The 24,451-nt window shown below is 44.9% G+C and overlaps 1 protein-coding gene across 15 annotated transcripts in view; it reads right to left on the bottom strand.

The window, feature by feature from the left end:
• KMT2C (lysine methyltransferase 2C) overlaps positions 1–24,451 on the bottom strand; it is a 354,350-nt gene that overhangs the window by 9,267 nt on the left and 320,632 nt on the right. For 14 of the 15 annotated variants that reach the window (XM_075922783.1, XM_075922788.1, XM_075922793.1 and 11 more), the window contains 10 exons: positions 15,738–15,950; positions 14,264–14,428; positions 13,093–13,234; positions 10,529–10,676; positions 8,960–9,138; positions 8,713–8,867; positions 8,265–8,517; positions 7,475–7,614; positions 5,998–6,105; positions 1,830–2,949 (listed from right to left, as the gene is read on the bottom strand). In XM_075922783.1, coding sequence (XP_075778898.1) covers positions 1,830–2,949; positions 5,998–6,105; positions 7,475–7,614; positions 8,265–8,517; positions 8,713–8,867; positions 8,960–9,138; positions 10,529–10,676; positions 13,093–13,234; positions 14,264–14,428; positions 15,738–15,950 — 2,623 coding nt within the window. The remainder of the gene's footprint in view (positions 1–1,829; positions 2,950–5,997; positions 6,106–7,474; positions 7,615–8,264; positions 8,518–8,712; positions 8,868–8,959; positions 9,139–10,528; positions 10,677–13,092; positions 13,235–14,263; positions 14,429–15,737; positions 15,951–24,451) is intronic. The other variant, XM_075922785.1, reaches the window with a different exon arrangement.

The raw sequence follows: 24,451 nt of genomic DNA, 5'->3' as shown, positions 1-24,451 counted from the left end.
TGCATCTGGCAAATGGGGATGATAGGACACGATGGTGGCAATGGAGCAAGCATTCTCTCAGCCCCAAGTATCCCATAGCCATGAAGATCCTTAATGTCACCAACCACATGCCTAACAAATATGCCCCATTCTTCTATCCAGCCAATGCTCATCACCATCATCTGAGCTCAAAGGGGTCCTATGCAGTCATTCAGAGCCTTGAAAATCTATCAATTTTCTTGGACATGCATCACCACCCTTGAGATTCTGCACAGCAGTTCAAGAGTAGTTAGTCGGGCTCCCTTCATATGATATTTTTACTTTCATCAGGGTCTGAGTGCATGGCTTGCTTCCAGTACCTCCATGCCCAGAAAGTGACTAAAACCAGGAGAGGGATCCATGTCTAGTACCATGCTCCAGAGCTGGCTAAACAGACTTTCAAATATGGGTCCACTCTGAAAAGTGACTATGTAACATCAACATCTTAATTTGACAGATCTGTTGTGTGTGTTTATGCAGACTCAATTCTATTTTGGTGACAAAAATATTCCTGTTAGCCCTAAAAAACTACCATGGCTAAGACTGAGTGAGCTTGATTCTATTATTATTTGTAAATTATGGATAGAACAGTTTAGTAAGTTGCCCTTGCAGGCATAAACAGATAAAAATTGAGTTGCATGGATGTAAATATCAGGTGTAATGGCCAAGTCAGAAAGGAATCAGCTTGACTCTCAGAACCCAGGATAGGTTTTGTGCAGCTGGAAAAAAACTCATGTATTTTTACTTATAGCATTAACACATCTGATCTTTAGAGCACTGAGCCAGAATGAAAATAGAACCCCAAAGGTCATATTTACAAAGTCACTTTTCAGAGCAGAAACACAAAATATTTTTCTTATTTTATCCAGTGTGTGTGTTGTGTTATTTTGGCTTCTTTCTTAGCTTGCTGCAAGTACCCTTTTTTCTCATTTTATCTCTAGTTCACATTACATTTTATCTATCTAGAACAGTAATTCTACGTCCCCCATGACTATCGCATCTCAGGGTATGTCTACATTTGCTGCCTATTTCAGAATAGGGCTGCAAAATGTAGGGATTCGGAATTGCAAATCAAGCCCAGGATTTAAATATCCCACGCCGGATTTGCATCTTCCTGGCCAGGCGCCATTTTTGAAATTTACAAGTCCAGAATAACTGCCCGTGTCTACATGCTGCAGTGAAACGGACGTTCGAAATAAAGCCCTATTTCGAACTACCTGTTATTCCTCCTGAAATGAGGTTTAACAGGTATTTCGAAATAGGGCTTTATTTTGAACGCCCGTTTTTCACTGCCGCGTGGAGATGCGGGCAGTTATTCTGGGCTTGTAAATTAAAAAAAAAAAAAAAAAAAAAAAGCAGCCGTCCGGGAAGATGCAAATAAAGCATGGGATGTTTAAATCCCAGGCTTGATTTGCAATTCCGAATGCCTACGTTTGCAGCCCTATTCCAAAATAGGCTGCAAGTGTAGACATACCCTCAGAGGATTCATCTTTGAAATGCACAATACTGAGTAAATATAGTACAATTCATGGTGCTAGAAGTACATCTTTGGCCTATTGATATAGCAATTACATTATACAGTAGAATTAGCAAAGAATTAGGCATCAGATAAACAATTTTTAAATTCTAAAATGGAGATCTAAATTGTGAGTCCCAAGTCTTATATTACTCAGCATGTAATAGAAAAATAACAAGAAATCTGCCCAGGAAAACAAGTGCACGTAACATTTGTGTGAACCATTTACTTTACATAGTAAGGAAACTCTATAGTCATGAAAGCCTTCTGTTGAGTTTGCATACTTCTTGTTTACCTTTTGGTGTTGAATCAGTAAGAACCAGATCATCATGACCATGCTCAACAATCCTGATCACAAACACTGGAAAGCCATCCTTCTCCTCAATAGAACACAGATAGCGACACCGCCTGTTTGCATACCGCATGCTCCAATACAACCGGCTGGCCTCGTATCCAACAGGGAAGAGAGCTTTTGAAGAATGGAATGCCTGCATCTGTTGTGGCAGCAGCTGACCAATGGTGTGGAAGATCAGGCTTCCTACACGGAAAGTGTGCTCGCGTTCTCCCCGCTGTACTATACTAGCAATCTGCCGTACCTCATCACGTTGAATGTAGACCCTCCTGAAAACTGCAAAGTAACTAAGTTCTTGCTCATGAGCTCCCTTTGGTTTGTGCATGGGGCAAAGCATGGTTTTGTCTTTAAAAAACATGCATTGTGCTTTAATGGCACAGGTAAAGTGATAAATATTGGTGCATCTTAACCTGTGACAACTGCTGGTGGCACCCATTTTGTGACAGAACATGCATTTCATTTGCAAGCCTCTTCGCAGTGCTAGTTCCACGTTAATTAAGGCACCAGCCTGTGTCTCATAGACCTCTGTAGACCAAAGAGCACAGTTCAAATGGACCCAAAGGTCTAAGTCAAGGTTAAGAAGCCTTGCTGGTCCATCGGTTAGTCCATCACCCTCTTCATGACAGAAGCAACATTTTCTGTAGTCTTTAGGCACAGGGTCAGGTTTAAGGGTTGTGCCCAGTTTCTTGAGGAACTCATCTATTTCCTCTTCACCAGGAGGTTTGAATGATCCTTTAGGAATCACAACATGAATGCTCCATTTTTTCCATTTCATTCCTCTCCATTTCTTGCTTAGAGGGCGACAATCATCAAGGCTACTGTGTATTGTTTTTAACCTAGGTTTTAGCTTCACTGTTACTTTAAGCTCATCTGGCTTTGCTTCTACCTTAGCTGCTTCAAATGCAGGAGGAAATGTGATAGGGGGTGATGAAGGCGGAGAAACTTTTTCTTGCAGCTGAGGGAGACAATGTACATCTAATGTGGAAATGTTGTTGTTGTACTGATGGAACGGTTTCTGGGTCATTTCTTTCATCGGTGACTGTGCGAATGATGGAAGTGAGTCCTGAGAAATATGTAGAAAAAAGCCTCTTTACAACATGTTACAAAATAAACAACAAATACCTCCTAATAATGTTTCCAGGTTAGAAAGAAGAGAAGGGAAGAGAAAGTTTAAGGTAATTTGTCAAGTTGCTGTGCCATAGGACAAAATAAGTTATCTTGATTCATTGGTACTGTGGTATGTTGGGCAATATTTTAATAGTTTTTCAGCTTTATTTTACTTTTGCTCCAATAATTCAAGAACATGGCTTCTTTCCTCTCTCTCAACACTCTGAAAAGTGAAATAGCAAATGGTTTAATTGTCATTCAATAGATTTACAATATATTTATTTTTAGGAATCTTCAGACAAAGTTGTATACAAATCTCTAAATATGAATCAAAAGATAAATTATCAGATAAGGAACTAGTAAGATAGTAGAAAAACATAAAGGGCTGGGAATTAAGGAAGTGTATTTTTTATGGAAATCGGTGAGGAGCGATATCTTGCAAGAACAAACATGCTCTTAAAAAGAGTCAAATTGTAACACAAAATCTACATTTGCAGGTGGACTTCAAAAGAGGGGCAGGATTAAAACTCAGAGGTACAGTAAAACTCCAATTGTCCGGCACTCCCAATAGTCTGGCACCAACTAGAACCCGGAAGTGCTCCAGTGAGCTGGTCAATTGGAGCTGCTCTGCACTGCTTCCCCACGTTCGCTGCTAAAACTGACCAGCTGCGGACCTGGGGAAGCAGCACAGAGCAGATCAGCTGGGATGCTGCCAGGTTGGTCCCGCAGCGCCGCCCCTCGCCCCACTGTTTGGTGCCTGGCAGCACCCCAGCTACTCTGCCCCACGGCTTCCCCAAGTCCGCTGCTGCTGAAACTGACTAGCGGCGGACTTGGGGAAGGGCGGGCAGAGCAGCTGGGGTGCTGCCCGGTTGGTCCCGCAGTGCCGCCCCTCATCAGCACCCGGTTCACCCCACGCCACGCCGTTCCGCCCTCCCCGACCCGTCACCACAGCCCCCCTGCTGAAGTACCTTCTGATACTCCAGCATATCCGATACTGATAAACCAATAATTATATTCTCTATTCAGTTTGCAGCAACAATAAATAAGCAGATAGAGTGCTGTCTTATATTAAGGAGAGAATGTTATATGGCAAATCTAGAGATCATATGCAAACACATTATAGAAGTAAAAATTAAATTTGTGTGTATATATATATTTGTATTTTGTTTGTTTGTTTTTGTAAGCCGCCTTGAATATTTTAAATAGAAAGACAGGGTACAAATATTTAAATAAATAAAATAAATAAGTATAGTATCTAGTTTCATCCACCTTTTTAGAAAAAAAAAAAAAGAACTGGAAAAAGAATAAACATCAGCCTAACTGAAATGATAAATAATTTGAAGGAATTTTACCTTAAAGTGAATGTGGCTACACTGACACTGCTTAAGTCTTCAGAGAAGGCAATTTTACCAGGACGTAATTAAAGCTTTTTTTTTTTTTTTTTTAAACTAACATTACTGAAAAATTAATCTGGATAATCTAATTTAGAGTGTTGAATAAAAAAGAACTTGGGGATATACTGAAAACATACATTAAAAAGGACACACATACCCAAAGAATTTAAGATGATATTCTTAGAGAGTGTGTTAAAGACTTGATTAAACTTCTGTTTGAAGTGGTGGAGGCAAACACTACTAATATAGTCCACAAAACCTACATATATTTATGGAATTTAATAAATTAAAGGATTATTTAGTCAGGTCTATGCTTGAGACCGTCTTTTTTGAGGGAATTATTTGTTGATTATACTTTCTCCCCACAACACTAACTACAGGGATTTTTAAAAAAAGCAAATGGCTTTGCTTTCCTTTGTGGGTTAGTATGGGGGGGAAGAGTAAAGTCTCTATCTGGTTTATTCAAGGAAACGTACACTGAAATTAAGAGTTAAACTATACTTTCCTACTACTCACATCCAAGAATTAAGGGTCTGATCCAACTCTGATTGGAATCAATGGAAAAGTTTCTATTTATTTCAATGGAGTTAGATCAAAACCCTTCTGTTGCAAGATTTTCCCTGCAATGCCCATTAGACCAAGCACAATGTTAGCACATGTACTGGATATATATCTGCAGCAAGGGACCTCACCCCAAACCTCTTTTCTCCTCTCCAAACTAAATAGAATAGGACAACATACAGAAGACTGTCTCTTGAGAGGTACGGAGTAGCTACTGTGAGATGCTCTGTATCCTTCCTAGGAGCCGCAAATAGAAAATGGATTCTTGTGGCTGTCTACAACTGCCAAAACATATGAAATATTTAGATATATAAAGTAAATGGATGAAATTCATTTCCAACTACATGTTCCTGCCATCCTGGAATACACATGAAAAAACTCCTGGGATGTCCATGTTTGCCATCAAATACGTTTCTTAAAACACTATGTAAAATGGCTACTTCCCTAATTATAAACTACTTTTTTCTTTCATTGTCAGTCACCACAGTCTTCATCAATTAATATTTTGGTAATTATTTCTTTAAAACAATCATTTTGCTCAAATGAAAAAAATAGTAAGCATTATTATACATCCTACCTTTTGTGTCAAGAAAATAAAGTGTTCCTGCAATCTCCCTGTTATTTTTTGTACAGTTGTTAATGATTTCTTACTGTGCATAAAGCAAATGAAAATGCAGAAAATAAAGCAACACTTTTAAGGCTTAATGTAATGTTCACCAACTTACAGAAAGCCTTCCATTGATTTCAATGAGAGTCAAAGATTTGGCCCTAAATCTCTGTCAGGATAAGACTGCTGATGTTCTGCCATGAATTTCTCCTAGGTTTAGTTTTTGCAAATATAGATTTTTATTTTAATTCCTGGTCCTTTGCTGCTTCAGAACTTCAATATCCTACTGTAGCATGGCCTCACACTTAAATGCCACTAAAACATAACAGTTTATGGTATTATTCATGTCAAGAATGCTTGGGCAATGGTCTTTATTTAGGATTTTTTTTTCTATTTTATTAGAGAAGTAGCTAATTAGAATGTGACAGAGCTGGGCACTTACCTTGCTCTCTGAGTTTTTTGCTTGCACAGCTGCTGAATAAAGAACAAAGCAGTTGTTGCTACAAAAGACAACATCCTTTTCCACTCTATCAGAGATCTCTCGGGAATCCTGAGAATCAAAGCCAAAAATTGTTATGAGCCCATTCAAGGGAATACAATTTTACAAATTATCATTATTTGTTATACCAATCTTCATCTCTTTGGGACAAAATATACCTCCCTTTTGTAGAATACTGAACACCTGGAGGATCCAATTTTGATCAGGCCTCTGGGCACCATTGTAGTACAAATATTAAACTATGGAAATTTAAAGTTAATAACACCAATGGTCTTATTCTTTAGCATCTTATGACACCAACAAAAGTGCATTAGAATCAATGCAAAGAATTGTCTGTTTTATGCTCACCTAATTTTTACTAAGAACGTATGCATATAGGGCATTTTTCTTTTATTTTTGAACCACAGAAGCACTTCCTGTTTAAGGCTGGTCTAAGGTAGATCACACAAATTTATCATCAAGTGGTGAATTTAAAATGTAGCTGTGGAATCTGGCCCCAAGTTAAGGTATTTAGATGACTAACTCCAACTGAACTCAATGGAAGTTAGGCACCTAAATTCTATAAAAAAATCTGATCCTTTGTATTCTGCATGAGTGCACATACAATTTATGGTTTTGACTATACAGATCTATTACATAGCATGCAAATGATTTCATTATTTAGATCTCATTTTTTAGTTGGGGGCCACTGACCCACAAAATCAGTTGGGGGCTCCACTCAAACAGAAGCAAAACCAAACAACAAAAATAACCCTCACTGACATGACCCCTGACTGAGAAGCAGAAAGACACCCCCCCACACATTCCCCTTGCACACCAGACCCACAGAGAGGGGTGGGGAGGACTAGAGCACCAGCATGGGCTTCCCAATGCTGGGGTGGAGGGAGAGCCGTGAGCCTCAGGGCCAGATCCAGACAGCTGGGGGCCACCTTCGGCTCCTGGGCCTTAGGTTTCCCACACCTGATTTAGGTAAATGGGGATGGTATTTTTGTTGCAGGCCAGATGCATGATTTCCAGAATTCATATCGGTGCAAATATTTTAACATTTGCATGTAGGCATTGAGAGCCAACAGGGACATGTTTTCCCTAACGTAAGAAACAGAGTAGAAAACACACAGAAACAAGATTTAAATGTGATTAATTCCATTCTGCTTGAAAAGGAAAAATATTATTACTCTGCAATGGCTTCCAGAGTCACTCTCCCAATAGTGCACATAACAGTTCAAAGTTATATAGCCCCCTAAAAGTGATATATCATGGTAGCAGCATTTAAATACCTGTCCCAGATTTTACACTGGAACCTACTTAAGAAAACTAACTGAAAGATTTATATAAACTGTATTTCTGAAATTCTTTGTGGTTTCATTTGGTGACTGAAAATTGTGATAAAAAAACTAAATATCACTTTCCACCACAGTACCTGTTTAAGGAAAGATAGATCTTTGAAAGATTTCCGCACACCACTGCCAAGTACAACCACTTTGCAATGAGAACACCACTGAGGTCTCAGTGCTGAGCCTTCTGCAATAGTTTGATTGTGATCTTTATAACTGGCTAGACCTTTAAAAAAAAAAAAAGACAAGTCTGTAAGAAAACACAGTCAGACATTTCTAAATGAAGCAGGAGTTGAAGTTGCCATATTCTTCAGCAGGTTGGTCTCCTACACTGTGCTTCAGGCAAACTTCAAGATAAATAAAGAAGGGGAGATATTCTTCACTCAGACAAAATATTTTGTAGTTCTGGTTTGAATAATAAAGCAAAAAGATTTCCAGTTAATATAATATCAGATTAATAAATAAATAAAAATAGAATAGGAGCATTAATGTATTTAAATGACCATGTACAAATTTTTCAATGGAGGAATAACCTCCCAAATTGGTGAAAGACACATCATTAGAATAATTTAAAATGACAGGACAGAAAACCTGAGAATACCAGCCATTGTTAGAAACAATCCCACACTGGCATCAAAATGGACAAGATAATAATATCATAGGTCTTTTCTAACTCTGATTTTCATTAGTGTGTGAGAACATCAGAGACACAGCGCACAGGTACATGTGCACTGACCACACAGAGACTGTATTATTGAAAACAAGAATCAACTAGTTAATTTTAGTTTGAATTTATACATTTGAAAATTCTCCAATGACAACATGATTAAGAATTCAAACCTAATAATTATAAGAACTGAATGGAAACTAACTCACCATTGCTGTTTGGAGGAAATGGCACATTAGGTTGCTTCAATCCATAAGACCCTACTAATCTGGTGGGGCCTATGGATCCTGCCTGAGGACCATGAAGTAATAAGTGCTGTCTGTATTCCAGAGCTGGATGCATTCTGTGATTGTTTATCATTCCCATGGAGGATGGAACATCTGGGGCATTACTAACTTCGTAGCTGTTGGGAATTCTCACATGCAGTAGATTGGAAAATGCAGCCACGACACTACTAATATTCTAAAACAACAAACATAAATCTGTTTTTATCAATTACGGAGAGTAAGCTGCAAGCATATCAATCATCAGATTATAAGAGCTGCCTCACTATAGTATAACCCACCTTCAAATTAAACTGAACAGTCATTATTTAATATACTACAGAAACACTGTGCTAGAGTTCACATATACATCACTGAAATTTATTTCCCTTACCTCTGCAGCTGTGGGATGTAAAGTAATTGCTACAGATATCAGGCCAGATTTCGGACCATTTTGGGATGGCCCAAGCTGAGAGCCAAAGAAGCCAGAACCAGGTAAAGTTCCTGAACTAGGTTCTGATTTTACATAATTCCTTTTTGCTTCTGAACCTTAAAATGAAATATAATATATATAAAGTTAAGTGGCATGATTTTGAATGGACAGAAACCAGCAATAAGTATATAATCCATTTTACTCTTACCTTTTCCAGTACTGCTGGGTAGGATTGGAATGATGGGAGATGATACAGGCTCCGGGGTTTCTTCCTTTACCAGAGACAAATCTGGATACCTACTTACTTCCATTCCCACCACACTTTCAGGAGAGGAAGAGGGAACAAAGCTGTCAGGAGTGTCCCGGTCATCACAGTGATCTTGAACCCTGGGAGGAAAAACCAACTACAGCTTTAGAAAATGCCTTGTATATAAACTAAATGAAGGAAATAGGTGGATTGTTGGTTGCTAGCAACAATTTTTGTGGCATTTCACCTTATTTCAAGATAAAACTACTCTTCTGGGAAAAACAGACCACAAAATTGTGATGTTAATCAAGCCATGCCCTACAGAACTATCCTACCAATAGTTCACGCCAGCTTTAAAAAAAAAAAAAAAAAAAAAAAAAAAAGCCTAACCAATACATTTCATCTGTGTTTGCAGAATTTTGATATTCTCATTCTTATGAGATACAATTACGCTTCCTTTGTAGTCACTTGTTCATCACATGAACATGAAAATCAGTGAAACAGAATTTAAATGATCTATTAATATCAGATTTGTTTTTAATTATCCTCCTCCAATCCCAAACTAAAGGCAACAATGGCCTACAATCTTGAGATACTTTCATCTCAGCAGATTTGCTGTCTGTGATAAATGTAGATGATGAAACCACTATTCTGCTCTTGAATGTCTAGGAGATGCTAGCTACGCCACTCTTCACAGGTGCAACATGAAAATTTCACTAAACTCAATAGCCACAAATTTGGATGCACTGGCCTATGCAACTGGATTTATAAAATTCATCTATGCATGCATCCATCCATTGTGCCATACAATCTTTCATCTGTATTCATTCCCTGTAAAGCACGATGGGGATTTGATGCAAAGACAGAAGTCGCACAGAAAGTCTGTGCTGGAGCAGGGAATTGAACGCAGGTCTCCCAAGTCTCAGGCTACTGAACTAATCACTGGACCATACTCTCTCATACATCCAATGGCAGTAGTGCCTCCAACTTGCTGTGCTTCCAATAAGGTAGAGAAAGTAATGGAAGGAAGAGTCTTTGCAGAGACTCCTGCTGTACCCCATGGAACACCTCTCCACAGTGATTCAATTTGTGCCTGCAAGGTAAGGGAGTTTTGGTGGACATGAACAGTGGGATTTATGACTTTGTGGATCCTCTGTACAGAACAACCCATTGATATTAATACAGCTGCTATAGCAACCAGCCTGCTGCTGTGTGAACCCAAGTAGTTTCTATAACATGTTTCCATTTTTGGTCGAGCAAAATAATGAATATTTGACAGCTGAATAGGCCACATAGTCTAGTAACAGTGGAAGTCTTCCTTTTAGTGGCACAGAAATCTCAGATATGGAATACTGAGAGATACCTAGTACAAATAATGCCATTTTCTTCTTTTCCTGGTGTGCTCCGGGAAGGTGTGCTCCCTCCTCTAATGGGAGACCCTCATGGATCTCCCATTTACATGGGCTTGCACAGGGTAGAAGGATCTGGGCCCAAACAAACAAACTTCACATTTAAAGGGAAAATTTCTACCTTAATTCTTCCTGATTGTTATGAGGTGGTGTTGGAAGTGAAGCAGGAACATCCACAGTTTTAGGGCCCTGAGCCATAGCTCTTGCTAACAAATCATCTTGTGGCCTGAAAGGTAACTGGAACTGTTTTGGTCCAAGCACTTTGGTAACTAAAACAGAAAAACACAGCACAACCAAGTATGCATAGGTCTGTCTTCATACTGATACACATTGTAAGAGGCTGCTAGTTGCATTCTAATATGATTAATGTTGCACATCAGTTTTTAATCTCTATTTTGTGGTGTCGCTCGTAACTACAAATTTTTTCACTTTTCACATTTCAATTATGTGTGTACGTAGATAAAACTCTTAAACAACTGAAGCAAAAATGGTTCAGCAATTTTTTATTTTAAGGAAAGAAAAATATTTTTTCCCCATTATAAAGCACATTTAAGCCTTTCCTCCCCTTCTTATGTAGCACCCAGTGGCTTATGTAGCACCCATATGACAGGCTTATTTCATAAAAAATCTTCAGGAGAACAATTGACAGAAAACTGATTTTGATTTGACCAAGTTTTCCGTTAAAAACATCTTCGGAACAGTGTCTCTAGATTGGCACAGACGCTTTTCCGCAAAAGCACTTTTTGCTATCGGGGCTTTTTTGCGGAAAACAAATCTGAGCTGTCTACATTGGCCCTTTTGCGCAAAAGTTTTGCACAAAAGGACTTGCCTAATAAGAATAAGAACAGTAATTACTAATAAGTTATTAATAAATATCACCCAAGTTATTAATAAATCTCTTATAAACCTCTACCTTTTCTCTCTGCTGCCATGTCTCCTCCCCTTGTTCCATCAGCTCCCCTGGTGCCTGCTGCCTCCCAACCCCTCACCCTCCTCTGATGTCCTGACTCCTGCCCTTCTCACTGCCCTCAGCCTTCCTGAGACCTACCCCCTCCACCAGACCTTATCACCCCCCTGTGCCCACTCCTCCAGTAGCCCCACTCTGATCATGTGAGCTACCCCTCCCATCCCCTCTTCTAAAACCTCCCTCTACACACCTGCCCTGCCTCTCTCCTCTGGTGCTGGTCCCTCCACTGCAGGTGTCTGCCCTTCTGCTTCACCCCCAGAATTCCTTGGCACCTGCACCTTCCTGGTGCCTCCTCCTTCTCTCACTGCCCCTGCCCCCTTTTTCCCTGATACCCACCCCCTCACCACCCTCAGTCCCTGTTCCCCTCATGCCTCTGTGCCCTCACAGATGCCTTGCTCCATATCCCCACCTTCCTCATGCCCACCCCTTCTTTCAAGCCTTCTCCCAGCACCTCCCCCTCTCCCCTCTAGCCCCCAGTGCCCTTCCCTCTCCTGTTTCCCCCCTCCCACTGACACCTCCCTTCCTGCCCTTTTCCTCATTGTCTGCACTTGGCCCCCTGACATTTGTCTCTCCTGCACCCCTGTCCCTTGGTACCTTCCCCTTTCTTCTTCTCCTGACTTCCTCCCCTCCCCTCCACATAAGCATCTTCCCCATAATTTTACTCTCCCTTTCCCTCCCCACAGCCCAGCCCCTTCCCCTCCCCCAGGGCCAGCTCTAGGTTTTTTGCTGCCCCAAGCAAAACATTTTTGGCTGCCCCCCCTTTTTTTGTTGTCTTTTACACGTTTGCATTTTGCAATGGGGTTTTTGTTTGTTTGTTTTCATTTTTGGCTTGGCATTTTAGCTCTACAAATAGCAAATAGCATTTTCATTCGTTTTTTTCCATAAAGGCAAAGGTGCTTCAAGTGAACTCCCCCTTTCACTCGCTGCTGGGTCACAGCAGCCTTTTCCCTGCCCTGTCCAGCCCCTCCCTGTGGACAAGCACCCTTCACTCCCGACCCACAGGGGGAGCAGGGTGCAGGGACAGCACAGAGCCAGAGGGGTGCAGGGATTGCGGGGGAGCAGGGTGCGGTGGAGGCACGGGGAATGGGATGCGGGGAACGGGAGGGGCAGAGGGATTGAGGTCTAGGGGCAGTGCAGGGAATGGGCAGCACTGAGCTGGGGGGGAGGGATCGTGGGGAGCAGGGTGCGGGATGCAAGGGCAGTGCAGAGCCAGAGGATCACAGGGAAGAGGGAGAGCAGGGGGTCCAGGGTGCAGGGGAGCAGGGTGGCGTGTGGAACGAGTGGCGCGGAGACAAAGGGGGGCTGGGGCCGGTGGGGCGGGGCCTGGCTGTGCCACGCGCCGCAGCCAGCTCCCAAGGACACACGGACAGAGCCAAGCTGCCGTGGCCCTTTAAAATTAGCGGGGCCAGGTCACGCCAGCGTCTTGGCATCCCGCCCCGCCTCCTTGCGCCGGAGCTGCACGCAGACAGCCACGTGGCAAGAATCACCGCACTTCTCCCTTCCCAGCGGTGCTCTGCTCCTCCGCCGGCCGGCGGATCGGATGGGGACGCGCTGCCCGTAGTGTGGGCTTCGCCCTGCCCGTCACAACGGCCCACTGGGCTGGTCCGCCCCTGCACTCGCCAGCTGGTAAAACCTACTTGCCACAGGCGAGCGAGCGTATTTGTCTAGCCCTGCCAATATGATACACCTTTTAAGGAAGCAGCAGACTAAAAGCTTACCATCATGTCCACCCAGCATTCCAGCTTTTCCAGCAAGTTCCTCAGTAGTTGCAAATCCATTCACCATTTTTTGACAAGCTACTGGCGGTGGTGTTGGAGGAAGAGAGGCTGGGGGTGTTGGAGGATTACTCAAATTATTCTGCTGCATGAGATCAAATGATTTTAAAAATTAGCTTTCAACAGGTAAATACAATAAAGATGCACACTTTCAATAAAAGGTAGCTACTTGAAGGTTTTAACATACAGAGGCAGCACCTAATATTTAAAAATTAGTATCTTCTTTCCCAAAACACAAAAAAATAGATGAAAACACCTGCTACAAAACTACTTAGTATACAAAGATATAATATATTTTGTAGTGTCTGGTACAAATTTAAAGATCTTGTTGTAGGAGTGAGGAAGATTTGTATCTAAGTCTTAACCAGGATTCTACAAATTCTGTCTAGGGAAAAACTCGGTGAAGACTCCAGGATCTTTTCGGAGCAGTGTCTACAGACATTAAACTTTATTATTGGTTTCTGAGTTCACCAGCTGTACTTGCTGGGCCAGATTCTTAGCTCAGTAATTCTGGTGTAAAACTGGAATATCTCAGATGGTCTTCATAAAATCATTCCAATTTTATGCTAGAATAAGGGGGTGCCAAATCTAGTCCTCTGTCAACATTATTTCTGTTCTCTCAATGTTACCTTTCAGTCCACCAATATCCTGAGTTTTAAATTGCTTGGGCTGTTAGATCCTCAACAAACAGATTATTTTGTTCATAATTTTTAAGTCCTTAGTCAGGGACTAGTGGACAAATGATGAAAGTCTCTTTCACAACTAGTTATTAAGAAATGCTTTGCTACTCTCAATGACTGTGTAAAGCACTGGAAATTCAGACATTTCTGTTCCAGAAAGCTTTAACACAATTTTCACCAATTATCATCAGTTTGCAATTGCAGTGCTTGTATTTCTTAAATTTATTTACAACATTATTTATTATTTGCTTTCATGTTTTGAAGAGCAAAACAATTAATACATCACAGTTGAATGCAATATAAAGACTAGCAATAGCAAATGTCTCCTTATTAGCTGTGGAGAAGGAGAGACTCCTAAAAGATAATTAATATGAAAAATACCTTTTACCTCATTTCTTAGAGAAGATATAGGAAACCTAGATGGAAAAGCCTACCTTGTAGATCAGCTGGGAATAGTAATCAGAAACCCCATCAAGTGTAGCACTACCAAAACTTCCCATAAGTCGATTTCCACCACTTAGCTGGCCACTGCCATAGGGGAGAAAGTGTGCAAAGCTCACTCCAATTATTGGTTCCATTAGAGGCAGCAGAGAGAGTTGCTATAGGAAAAAATAGATACAGGTGAATACACCAAATATAATAGAAGAAAGTATCTAGACAAAACAGTAAAGTTTCCACAGTATTACCAGTAGAATGGTTGCCACTACAAAGTCTAATAGTCTCTAAAATACACCAGAGTTTCCTTATATTTATTAGAGTAAGAAATAAGATTGTAATTTGGCAAAGGATTTACGCTTGTGGTGACGGACTTTAATCAGAATTAAGGACATATAACATGCAGGGCCACATTATGACTTTTGTGGGCTGTAGGCGCTTTTGCCTTTGTGGGGCCCTCCCACCATAAGAATATCAATATTAAAAAAATTTTTTTTATATAACTTTAAATACTTCAACATTTTTTTTTCCTGTTTTAGGCAAAATTTAATAGATTTTTGTGGGACCTAAAAATTTCATTTTTTTCTGATGTGAGAAAAAAATTAAAACATTTTCTTCGATATTAAAAGTTCATTTTTTTCCTTCTGATTTTAAAAGAAATTAAAACATTTTTGTGGGCTCCTAAAAGTATCGTGGACCCTAGGCACTGTGCCTAATGGATAAGTTGGCCGTGATAACATGTTAGCTTTAATTTTAAGCATGTGCTAACGTGCTCTGATGAATGGGAGCAAAATTTCAAATATTATATGGTAAATATTGACCTTTAAATGCTAACCACGATACACAAGCAGAGAAAAGCTGGTCTGCATGTTTTGTTAAGCACAGTCTTCCCATCTATGAAGTGAAGATGATACTAATCTTTGTAAAGTGGTTTGAGATGAATTGATCAAAATTACTACAGAAGAGTTAGGTAGTATTAATTATTATTATTAAGGTAAGATAGAAAGTTCATAAATTTGAAGTCAAGATGGGGGGAGGTTTTAATACCAGGTGCAATATGACATTCATATCCTAAAAGGCTCAAAACTAGAGCATGTCAGAAAATTTCCAAGGGAATATTGTTCTAGTGAGAAAACACTGATTCATGAAAGTCAAAACAATTCTCAGAGCTTGCTGGTTCCTGGCCTGGAAGAATTTCATTTTGAAGTTATAGAGAAGAAACATTTTGATTGTAGGAAACATTTTTTTTCTGATTTTATGGATAAGTTTGAAATTTGTAGGTTTTGTTCTAAGTTGGAATGAAAACAAATTAAACAAATTTCAAAATCCTTCATGAAATGGAATTATTATTCTCCACCCAGCTTGACTCCTAACTCAGCATAATTGTGAATCACTTCCCTCCCACCCCACACCCACTTTGAATCCATTCTCTTAAAGCTATTCCAGATGGTTGTACATTCTCTAAACTCTCACTTGTTTGAGTTGGATAAATGTATCTGTGTTAGGATAAATAGCCTGTTTCTCCTCTTCCTCTTTTTTTCTCTTCTTAGACCGAGGGGCTGCCTTCTCTCCAGTCCTCTGAGTTCGTTTATTTCGCTGTTTCTTTATTTCATGTCCTACATCTGTTCTCTGAAGCTGGCTGTTACCACATCCAAATACACCTTGCATTTGATTCCCCACAGTTGGCTGATGAAAAAAGGAAAGTAACATGGGATGCATTTGTTTAGATCCATTGTATTTTCACCTTATTATTAGAATTATTTTTGTTGTATATTTCTAATATAAATAATGATTATTACAGAAAATAGCTGATACTTTCCTGTGCATTATACTAATCAATAGAATACATTCGACAGAAGACAAAAAATTGTAAGTTTATAATTTGTTTATCTTGACACCCCACTGACAATTGTAACTATGTATTGAGTGTGAAATATAAGGTATGAACTATATCAACTAAAACTGATGCTTGCAAATGTCCTTAATTATAAACCAAAAGTGTCTTCTGAATGTTTGCTAAAATATACCCTTAATTAGGGGTATTCATTAAGGCATAATAAACAAAGAAATTACTTCAAGAACAATTCATAAAGGTTCGCTTATTATAAATATATTCTTAGATGAGTCGATGTGGGTTTCTGGTTAAAACTAACAATTTTGTTTTGTACCAAGAGTGCAAAAATAGTTTTACAAAAATATTTTTCATGAAGTTCAGAGGGACCGCAAGAGATCCCGCCGCTGAACAGGCTACCTGGTGAGAGTGAGTACACTCACTTTTGGTGTGAGTGAGTTTGCTCGACTGTTTGAACTTTGTTTGTTGAATTCTGATTCTGATTTCTGGTGACTGCAGTTTCAGTTTCAGCTGCTGTGGCAGTTGGGACTGAGTATCTGACCCTTTCTTCCCTCAATTGCTCTCTTGATTGCATCTGGTCAGCCTTCTCCTGTATGATACACGAGGGGGCAGGCCTGGCCTAGGCAAGCAGGCTTTAAAAGCCAGAGGCAGAACCACCAGGGAGCGAAAACAGACAGGGGGGTTTGAGAGGGAGGTTGACAGAGGGAGGCCTACGATGGTCAGGAAGTCCCACAACACCTGTGCCAGCACCGCTTCTGTCTCTTCCACCTGTGTCTGTAGCCAGACAGAACACCTGAGCATGCCTCTACCCAGATTCTGGTGTGGTTTTGCAGGGACTGTGGCTTGCAATTCCCACTTACCGATATCCAGGCTGGAGAGATCATCCAATGCGAAAGGTGCCTGTTGGTGGAATCTCTCAGGCAGCAGGTGGAAGAGCTACAGGAGGACGTGGCTAGGTTGAGGAGCACCCAAATCCACGAGCAATTCCTGTACTGTGTTCATGAGGAGACAGCTGAGGTAGTTGTCCCAGTACACAGGACTGTGGACACACCACTGGTGGAGGAGAAGACGGCTCAGGGTGGACACTGGCAGCTGGTTACTTCTGGCAGCAGGCACTGCTCCACCCCTGCTCTGAACCCTCCCGCCGTGGTACTAGAAAACCGTTATGCTCTTCTTTATATAGGAGATAGGGAATCACCCCCTGCAACAGAGGAGGAGAAGCCTTGTACCCCCAAGGCTGGGAGGTCTGCTGTCACCACTGCGAATAGGAAATGTAGGGTAGTGGTGGTTGGAGACTCTCTTCTGGAGGGGAACGGAGGAGCCCATCTGTCGCCCTGACATTTCATCTCGGGAGGCATGCTGTCTGCTGGGGGCCCATATCCGAGATGTTACGGAGGCATTGTCAAGGATTATCCAGCCCTTTGACTACTACCCCATGCTACTCATCCATGTGGGCACAAATGATACTGCAAGGTGTGACACTGAGGAGATCAAGAGTGACTACAGGGCTCTGGGAGTATGGGTGAAGGACTTTGGAGCGCAGGTGGTATTCTCTTCGATCCTTCCTGTTGAAGGTAGGGGCCCAGGCAGAGACAGGTGCGTCCTAGAAGTGAATACCTGGCTGCAAAGATGGTGTCAGCAGGAGGGCTTTGGCTTCTGCAACCATGGAATGCTATTCCAGGAAGGACTGCTAGGCAGAGATGGCATTCACCTTTCAAGGAGGGGGAAGACCATATTTGGACACAGACTGGCTAACCTAGTGAGGAGGGCTTTAAACTAGTTTCAACGGGGACAGGTGAGCAAAGCCCACAGGTAAGAGGAGAACATGGAGACGGGTCGGAAATGGGAGGGAGCATGGGTTATAATGGCAGAGAGAAAGGACGATCAGGGCAAAACTGGGAGGCAAGGTCAAATCAGTATCTTAGATGCCTATATACAAATGCGAGAAGTATGGGTAATAAGCAGGAAGAATTGGAAGTGCTAATAACTTGGTGGGATAATACACGATTGGAATGTTTGCATAGAAGGGTACAGCTTGCTCAGGAAGGATAGACAGGGAAAAAAGGGAGGAGGTGTTGCCTTATATATTAAAAATGAACACACTTGGAGTGAGGTGGAGATGGACATAGGAGACGGAAGTGTTGAGAGTCTCTGGGTTAGGCTAAACGGGATTAAAAACAAGAGTGATGTCATGCTAGGAGTCTACTATAGGCCACCTACGCAGATGGAAGAAGTGGATGAGGCTTTTTTTAAACAACTAACAATATCATCCAAAGCCCAAGATTTGGTAGTGACGGGGGACTTCAACTATCCAGATATATGTTGGGAAAATAACACAGCGGGGCACAGACTATCCAATAAGTTCTTGGACTGCATTGGAGACAACTTTTTACTTCAGAAGGTTGAAAAAGCTAGTGGGGGGGAAGCTGTTTTAGATTTGATCCTAAGAAATAGGGAGGAACTGGTTGAGAATTTGAAAGTGGAAGGTAGCTTCGGTGAAAGTGATCATGAAATCATAGAATTCATAATTCTAAGGAAGGGAGAACAGCAAAATAGAGACAACGGATTTCAGGAAGGCGGATTTTGGTAAGCTCAGAGAAAAGAACGGTTACTTACCTGTAACTGTTGTTCTTCGAAATGTGTTGCTCACGTCCATTCGAAGTAGGTGCGTGCACCGCGTCTTTCGGAGCGTTTTCCCTAGCGGTACCCATAGCGCCGGCAGGGCGCCCCCTGGAGTGGTGCCGCCATGGCGGGGCATAAGTACCCCTGCCAGCGCTGCCCCACCTCAGTTCCTTCTTGCCGGACACTCCGACGAAGGGGAGGTAGGGTGGGAGTCGAATGGACATGAGCAAAACATCTCGAAGAACAACAGTTACAGGTAAGTAACCGTTCTTTTCTTCTTCGAGTGGTTGCTCATGTCCATTCGAAGTAGGTGAATACCAAGCTAACCCCACGGAGGAGGGGTCGGAGCAGTCATACCACCAGAGCCATGAAGAGAGGTGAACAATAAACAGATTTATTCGAACAATCCAACACTGATAAGGCACATATTAAGAACAATGACAACAGGACATATTTACATTACAGATTCGAGGACTGCAGAGCCTACCCCTGCATCCTCCCTGGCCTGCTGTGGTAGCACATAGTGCGCTGTAAACGTGTGAAGGGAAGACCATGTGGCCGCCCTGCAAATTTCTGTGATTGGTACCTGGGCACCAAAGGCCACCAAGGATGCCTGCGCCCTGGTAGAGTGTGCCTTCACCCTGGGTGGAGTTTTACCAGCCAGTTGAAAACATTCTGTGATGCATTGCACCACCCATCTTGATAGCCTCTGAGTCGAAATAGGCGACCCTTTCACCCTGTCCCCAAACGCAACAAACAATTGTTGTGATTTACGGAACGGCTTGGTTCTGTCAATGTAGAACGCCAGCGCTCGCTTGGCGTCCAGGGAGTGAAGCACCCGCTCCTTAGAGGAGGCATGAGGTTTTGGGAAAAAATCCAGGAGATAAATCTCCTGGGACAGGTGGAATGGTGATACCACCTTTGGGAGGAAGGCTGGATGAGGCCGTAGCCTTACGTTGCTCTGTGAAAAAACAAGGTAGGGCGGGTCTACAGTTAGCGCCCTTAGTTCCGACACCCTTCGAGCCGATGTAATGGCCACGATGAAAGCAACCTTCAATGAAAGGTGCTGCAGGGAACACGTGGCCAGCGGTTCAAAGGGGGGTAGCATAAGCCTGTGGAGGACCACACTGAGGTCCCAGGCAGGAAGCGGGGTCCTCACTGAGGGATACAACTTTTCCAAGCCAGTAAGAAACCTTTTAACCACCGGGTTAGAAAAAAGGGAGACTCCTGCCGTACTAACATGGAAGGCGGAGAGAGATGCCACATGGACGTTGATAGAGGAAAAGGACAGGCCACCAGACCGAAGCTGGAAAAGATAGTCAAGAATAGTTGGAATAGGAGCCGAGGACGGATGTACTCTTCTCCGGGACTCCCAAGATGAGAAGCGCCGCCACTTGGCGGCGTACGACCGTCTAGTAAAGGGTTTCCTGCTACTGAGAAGGACCATCTGAACCTCTTGGGAACATTCCCTTTCAGGTTGGCTCAACCACGGATAACCATGCCGTTAGGTAGAGAGACCAGAGATCCGGGTGAACCATGATCCCCTTGCCCCAGGGTTGAGTTAGCAGTTCCCAGACTGGAGGGAGTGCTATTGGGTCTTAGATAAGCATGTCCATTAGGATGGGGAACCAGAACTGTCTGGGCCACCTGGGGGCTATGAGAATGATCGAGGACCGAAAAGTCCTCGCCCTGGTCAATACCCTAGAAATTAGGGGAACCAGGGGAAAAGCATAGAGAATGCTCTCTGGCCACACAGTCGTCAGGGCATCCCCCAGGGAATATTTCCCCAGCCACAGCAGGGAACAGTAGTTCCTGCACTTGGCATTGCGTGCCGAGGCGAACAGGTCTAGGCAGGGATAACCCCACCTGCGGAAAACCTGGCGGAGAGCAGAGTCCTTGAGTGTTCACTCGTGGGCTCCAAAGGATCTGCTCAGCGTGTCTGCTAGCAGGTTTTTGCACCCCAAGAGGTATTCCGCCTGAGGTGTGATATTGTGCATGACGCACAAGTGCCAAAGTCACAGGGCCTCTTTGCAGAGGGGAGGCGATCGCACCCCACCCTGCTTGTTGAGATAAAAGACCGCCGCTGTGTTGTCCATACGAACCAGGATCGAGCGGTGGGAGAGCCTTGGCAGGAAGGCTTCGCAGGCTCTCCTCACCGCCCGCAATCCCCGGACGTTTATGTGTAGGGCTCGCTCGGAGGGGGACCAGAGGCCTTGAGTCCTGTGCCGCCCCAGGTGTGCTCCCCAGCGCACGTCGGACGCATCGATGACCAGCATCAGGGAGGGGGGAGGGGCACTGAAAAGAACCCCACTGCGTACCACAGTTTCCTGGGTCCACCATAGGAGGGAGTCCAGAATTTCTGGGGGCACCGTAATTATCGAGTCCCAAAGACCCCTGGATTGGCTGAAGGCCCTCGCCAACCACGCCTACAGGGGTCTCATCCTCATTCTGGCATGGCGGACCGTGTACATACACGCCGCCATATGGCCCAGGAGCCTGGAGCAGACCCGAGGGGTCGTGACAGGGGACTGAGTTAACCCCGAGATCAGCTCCACTACGGAGAGGAACCTGCTCTTGGGCAGGAACGCCCTTGCCACCCTCGCATCGAGGAGGGCTCCCACGAATTCTATCTGCTGGGAGGGAGTCAGGGATGACTTTTCGACATTTATCATGAGTCCTAACCTTAGGAAAAGGGCTTTTTTGAGTGCCACGTGAGCTTCTACCTGCTCGTACGAGCGACCTCGGATCAGCCAATCGTCGAGGTATGGGAACACGTGCACCCCCTGTTTGCGGAGATATGTGGCAACCACCGCCATACATTTCGTGAACATCTTTGGTGCCGTACATAAACCAAAAGGGAGCACCGTAAACTGAAAATGGTATTGGCCCACCATAAACCTGAGGAACCTCCTGTGGCTGGGCCTGATCGCCACGTGGAAGTACGTGTCCTTGAGGTCGAGAGTCGTGTACCAGTCCCCTAATTGTAGCACTGGGATGACCGATGCCAAGGTCATCATTCTGAACCTGTGTTTTATGACCGCCTTGTTTAAATTTCAGAGGTCCAAGATGGGGTGGACTCCTCCCTTCGGTTTAGGGACAACAAAATAACGGGAGTAAAAACCCCTTCCTCGCAGATGCGGAGGAATCTCCTCTATTGCTCCTTTTCTGAGGAGCGCAGACACCTCCTGGCACTAAGGACGGAGAAGGGGGTTTTGAGGGCGGTGGGCCTAGGAATGGGATAGAATAGCCTCCATTTACTATGTTCAGAACCCAGGCATCCGATGTTATTAGGGCCCTTGCATGGGTAAAAAGGGATAGCCTGGCCCCAAACGGGAGGCCAGGGCAGGAGATTGGTATGGGACTCTTGAACAGGGCGTCAAAATTGGGGCTTGCTCTGATGGGAAGGACTGTGGGACCTCCCCGCTGGGTATCGGTCCTGGGGCGATGACGTCGACCCCTAGCCCCCTGAGGGTGCGCAGCCGCCCCGGAACCTCCACCGGAGGCCCGGGAGCAGCGCCTCCAGTAATCCCCACAGGGGACCTGGGGCTGCACTCTCCCCTGCTGCCTATAGGGCAGCTGCCGACGCTGCGGGGCCGGCGTGTGGATGCCCAAGGACTTCAAGGTGGACCTTGTGTCCTTTAGGGTATGGAGCCTAGAGTCAGTGTGCTCTGAGAACAGAGTTTTGCCTTCAAAAGGCAAGTCCTGTATCGTATGCTGCACATCCGGGGGAATTCCCGAGACGTGGAGCCATGCCCCCCGACGCATAACGACACCAGTCGCCATCGTGCGGGCTGCTGAATCCACAGTGTCCAGAGACGCCTGGAGAGCAGTTCGCGCGATGACTTTACCCTCCGAGGCAACGGCCGCGAACTCGTGACGGTTCTCCGCTGGGAGTCTGTCTCGGAACTTTTCGACGGCCTGCCAGGTGTTAAAAGCATACCTACTTAGCATTGCCTGCTGATTCGTGATGCGGAGTTGTAGTGCCTCTGTGGCGTAAACCTTATGGCCCAACAGGTCCAGCCGCTTAGGCTCTCTCGCCTTTGGAGAAGGACCAGGCTGAGGGAGTCTTTCCTTTTGGGCCGCGACCTGCACGACTAAGGACCCGGGGATGGGTTGTGAGTACAGGTATTTATGCCCCGAGTGTGGGACGTAATAACGCCTCTCAACCCCTTTTAAGGTAGGGGTCAAGGTTGCCGGCGTTTGCCACAGGGCATTAGTAATTTTTGACACCGTTTTGTTAGGCAGTAAGACCAACCGCGTAGGCGCATCTTCCGTGAGGATGTCCACCATTGGATCCGTGTCCTCGATGACAGGTTCCACCGGAACGGCCAGGTTGGAAGCCATGTGGCGGAGCAGATCCTGGTGCGTGCGGGCATCCATTGAAGGCAGACTCGGTGCAGGGTCTGCTAGTGCCTCGTCCGGAGACGACGACGACGAGGACTCCTGAACTGGCACAGGAACGGTTGTCGCCAACTGCGGTGCCGGTTGGGCAACTTGTTCTCCCTATGGGTCCGCCTCCGGTGCCGCCGATTGCGGTGCCACTGGATCGGGTTGCGGCGCCCGAAGAGGGGAGGGAGGGGCCCGGGACAGGCACACTGAAGGTTGGGAGTGATGCCCTGAAGTCTCCTACCCCAGAGAAGGAGGCAGCTGACCTTGCCACTGATGGTAGACCCAGGGGGTCCAAAAGGACCACTGTGGGTGTGGAGGCCACGTTTGCTGAGTGTGGTCCCTCTGATGTCTGGACCTGGACCTATGGGCCGAGGATGCTCCCGAAGACCCCGATTGGACGGAGACAGCATCCGAGTCCCAGCAGTAATCGGACTCTGGCCAGGGTGGAGCCGAGGAAGAATGCAGGGCAAACCTGGCCACGGACTCAGGCTTACCCGCATGGGTACGGCGGGGCCGAACTATCTGTGGAACCGGGGGACCCATGCCCGGTGCCGGGAGGCCCGCTGACGGTTGCGGCACCAGGGGACCCAGACCCGGTGCCAAGGATTCTACGGAACCCAGTTGTGGCATCGGGGTGCTCAGGCCCGGTGCCGATTGCGTTGCCAGCAGTTGCGGCACCGGGGTGCCCAGGCCCGGTGCCAGTTGAGTCGCCAACAGTTGTGGCACCGGGGTGCCCAGGTCTGGTTGAGTCGCCAACAGTTGCGGCACCGAGATGCCCAGGCCCAGTGCCGGATAAGTCGCCAACAGCTGTGGCACCAAGGTGGTCAGGATCGGTGCCGGTTGAGATGCCGCCATTGTCTGCGGCACTGGGGTGCCTAGGCCCGGTGTCGGTTGAGACGCCAGCAGCTGTGGCACCGAGGTGCTCAGGATCGGTGCCGGTTGAGATGCCGCCATTGGCTGCGGCACCTGGGTGCTCAGGCCCGGTGCCGGTTGAGTTGTGGCCGGCGGTTGTGGCACCGGGGTACCCAGGCCCGGTGCCGGGCGAGACCACTGCGTCGATGCCGGTGCAGATGAAGGCACGGAGACGGATGCTGGCTCCTGGGTGACCTCCATGGAGGAGAGATGTGTCTGAGTGGACGCCACATGGCTACGGAGATATGGCACCGGTACCTCCAGGCGGTGAGCTGGCAAGGAGCTCATCTGCAGCGAAGTTCGCGCATGGCTGGAATCTACCTGAGACTGACGGCTCGGCGTCGAAAAGGGTGCCAAAGTAGCGATCGGTACTGACCCCATATGGGGTGGTCCCGACGCATAAGCCACCTTA

Source organism: Pelodiscus sinensis, chromosome 2 (genome assembly GCF_049634645.1).
Source record: "Pelodiscus sinensis isolate JC-2024 chromosome 2, ASM4963464v1, whole genome shotgun sequence".
Classification (NCBI taxonomy): Eukaryota; Metazoa; Chordata; order Testudines; family Trionychidae; genus Pelodiscus; species Pelodiscus sinensis.
Note: the sequence above shows the minus strand (reverse complement) of the source record. Positions and strands in the feature narration are given on the sequence as shown.